The sequence below is a fragment of the Oratosquilla oratoria genome, chromosome 43, assembly GCF_046742065.1.
Source record: "Oratosquilla oratoria isolate Oo_2021 chromosome 43, ASM4674206v1, whole genome shotgun sequence".
Taxonomy (NCBI): domain Eukaryota; kingdom Metazoa; phylum Arthropoda; class Malacostraca; order Stomatopoda; family Squillidae; genus Oratosquilla; species Oratosquilla oratoria.
This window is the reverse complement of record NC_134819.1, coordinates 35664414-35668222: the sequence shown is the minus strand read 5'-3', so window position 1 is coordinate 35668222 and position 3809 is coordinate 35664414. Positions and strand designations below refer to the sequence as shown.

The 3809-nt window shown below is 41.2% G+C and overlaps 1 protein-coding gene across 1 annotated transcript; it reads left to right on the top strand.

Moving 5' to 3' along the window:
* The first annotated feature begins 774 nt into the window (after positions 1-774).
* On the top strand, positions 775-3326 carry LOC143022102 (compound eye opsin BCRH2-like). Its single transcript, XM_076180101.1, has 5 exons — positions 775-1214; positions 1373-1581; positions 1899-2038; positions 2326-2639; positions 2976-3326. The coding sequence occupies exons 1-5, from the start codon at positions 957-959 to the stop codon at positions 3201-3203; spliced, it is 1149 nt and encodes a 382-aa protein (XP_076036216.1). The 5' UTR covers positions 775-956; the 3' UTR covers positions 3204-3326.
* The last annotated feature ends 483 nt before the right edge of the window (positions 3327-3809 follow it).

Below are 3809 nucleotides of genomic sequence, written 5' to 3'. Positions count from 1 at the left end.
ATGTTTCTCTACTTTCTCCCTTGTAGATTGGTACCACGTTTGCCATTTTCTAATCCCGTAGTCACATACCTTCTTCCAATGAACACATAATTAGGTGGAGGATTTTGTCGACCAATTGCACTCAATACTCTTTTGATTTCCATTTAGAGGTCAAATCTATTGCTGGGTCTTTCTTAGTCATAAATGTTTTTGATCATTATTCACTTTATTTTCTTCCCATCTTACATTGTTTAATATATCTCTGATTATTTTCTTCTCTCGTTCCAATTATTCTTCCTTGTTGATTACCGGTTGAAAGATTTTATCTGTCAATTTAGTCTCTTTTTTCTTCATATACTACCCATCAACTTTCCTTTGAAATATTCCTTCTCTGGTTCAACCTACCATTTACAAATTAATAGAACAACATGGGTTCATCTTTACATTTCACTGTGCTTGTTTTCGTGTGTGCGGACGTTCGCGTACGCGCGTGTTAACAAATATCAACGTGACAAGATATCTATATGTACATTTTCATATTAGAAAAGAAGTAATATATTCTTTATTGTCACATAAAGTAAAGCCATACTGATGAAAAATTACGTCATCGTAAGACATATGACGTCACCAACACGGTAAAGTAGAGTGGAGATTAGTTGTATAAGATGATGAGCGCTCAGTCAACGAGGTACGCCCTAAACGTCTTGGGGAAGGTAATCTCGTTAGCCCAGAGCTCCTTCCCTATATAATCACAAGTCTCCTCCTGGAACTCCAGACACCGAACGACACAAGCATTTGGTACACCGATAGATCAAAGAACGGCTGAATTGAAATCTACATCGGATAACAAAAAGAAACAAGACTTGTGTCATAGAACAGAACACTCTCGAAAGTCGTTTTGCATCACCCAACGCAGAAACATCGGGAAGTTTATCATCTTGACCTCAACTTCTGGAACCAACGTCCTCACCCTCACAATGTTCCCCTCAGCCTTCAACGGAACAGGACCTCGAGCTCTGGCTCGAACCCAAGAATTCAGCTTCGGCTATCCTGATGGAGTCGTTATCAGTGACCTCGTTCCCGACCACATGAAAGAGTATGTCCATCCTCACTGGATGAAGTTCCCTCCCGTCAATCCAATGACTCATTACGTCTTGGGCGTCGTCTATTTTTTCCTTGGAATGGCGGCTATTTGCGGAAACGGAATTGTTCTCTACGTTTTCCTCAAAACTAAGGTCAGCTGTTGTGTTATCGCACCAAAGACATGAGATATACTATGTATATATCCACCCATGAATGTTATTTGAATTTTCACGTTTTATCACTGTTTTGGTTATTGCAAGTACAAAGCCCATTTTCCGATTTACTTTAAACTACCTTATCTTCCCCCCAGAATCTTCGGACGCCCGCTAACATGCTAGTCGTTAACCTGTCCTTCAGTGACCTCTGCATGCTGCTCTCACAGTTCCCTTGGTTCACTTGGAACTGCTTCATGGGAGGAGTTTGGTACTTTAGTCCATTCATGTGCGAGCTCTATGCTTGCCTGGGCGCTATCACAGGACTGTGTAGCCTCTGGAGTCTTGTCTTCATTTCCTATGACAGGTGAGAGTCTGGAAAGACGTACAGATTTTGAAAGATTTTTTTTTTCATTAATGTGGTCAGTGCGTTCGTTACGTTATCTACTCTTTTTCTTATTGATTGTTTTGGTGATCCCTTCCATGTTTAAAACGTTGTAGAGAATTTCTTTTATATGAGAAATTTAACCTCTCTCTACTATAAATATCTGTCCATCCTATACCTTCTTCAGTTTTTTGATCAAAAAACAATGATTTGTACTCTCGAATAAACACAAACACACACAGACACGCACACACATCCCGTCTATATTTTATTCATTTCTTCTATTTTCTTGGCACCAGGTACAATGTTATTGTGCGTGGTATGACAGGTACAAAGTTGACGGGTGGCATGGCATTTGGCATGATGATGTTCTGCTGGGGCTATGCCATCCTCATGTCCATCTTCCCCTTCATTGGGTGGGGAAAGTACATCCCAGAAGGTAAATATATTGCCATGAATCTCGTTTCTTTATTATAAGTACGACTGAACAATTACAGCGGGTTCGTTTTCTTTTCTTTTTTTTTCATTCAGAAGAACATGTCATAGATCACGTCACTTGACATGGAAGTCTCGGTGACGTCAGAAAAGTTAAATAGCCTCATGGATATATGTGAAATGACGAAGTCTTTTGGTTCAGACTCTTTAGTCGAAAGACTGAGCATCACCTGAACGAAATAGTTGGATAGGTTGAAGATGGACTGAATTTGATCTCCTCTCGCCCTACAGGAATCCTGGACTCTTGTTCCTTCGACTACCTCACACGTGACTGGAACGTCCGTTCTCACGGTCTGTGCCTCTTCATCGGGTGTTACTGCATCCCGCTCTTGTGCATCGCCTTCTTCTACGTGTCCATCATCAAGGCCATCTGCGCCCACGAAGCCGCCATGCGCGCACAGGCCAAGAAGATGAACGTTTCCAACCTTAGATCCAGTGGCGAGAGCGATGGCGATTCAGCCGAAATCCGGATTGCCAAGGTGGCTGTAACCAACGTCTCCCTGTGGTTGATCTGTTGGACGCCCTACGCAGCCATTGTTGTCCAGGTGAGGAACGGGAGTGCTCCATCTCCTGTTGCATTGTAGACCTCCACCAGAAACTACACTTTCTCAATTCACTAAGGCTTGATGTCCCCCGGAGAAATGCTGTGATACTCTGAAGACACTTGTCTATTATATATCATGTTGCCTTAGTCGTTTCCTTGTTTTCTTTGGTATGACTAATGACTATCAGGTAACCAGAAAATAACTAGTTAGTAGTTAAGTTGTTTCTCCTACATAACCAATCTACCTTATCTTTACTTTCTGAGGCACTTACTTCGAACCACCAAGGAAACCATCGCAACTAATTTCTGATCAATTTTATTTGTTTTTAACCTACAGGGAATGTTCTTTGATCAAGCATCGATCACCCCGTTGGTGTCGATGCTCCCAGCCCTGCTGGCAAAGTCCGCGTCTTGCTACAATCCAATGATCTATGCTATCAGTCACCCCCGCTACCGGCTGGCGCTGCAGAAGGAGCTTCCGTGGCTCTGCATCCATGAGGAGGCGCCCTCCAGCAAAGCCTCGAACGACAGCCAGTCGACAGTCACAAAGGACGAGAAGGAATAATCTGAACGTCATCCATACACTACTCGCTCATGACCATGTGATACGAACCTATCTATTCAGACATTCGCTCCATGTAATCTTAGGTACCTTATGCATGAAAAATACATCAAAATAAATGAGGGTTTAATTTCTTATTGTGTCTAGTATTATTTCGTACCCGCATTGAAATATTTATTAGAGACTTTTCTTTTTGCAATCGTGGCTTGCTTTTTACTAAAGATGGGTTCTGTGTACGCCGAAAGGGGTCAGGGTGGTCGACGCAATCACTTTCCTTACGCACATCCCCAAGGGGCTGGCACTTGATCTCCGGACTGGTCCCTAGACAGTACTCGGCCATACAATGATTTAATTGTTTTCTGTACATACATAAATGCATGTATATACATATATACATACATGCATATACATAATGCATACATAAATATATACTTACATGTATACATACATATTTATACATACACATATACAAATACATACAAACATAAACATATACATACCTACACGCACATATATGTATATATACATAAATGCAGATACACATACACATATACATACATACAAACATATACATACACATTACATACATATACATATACATGCACATAT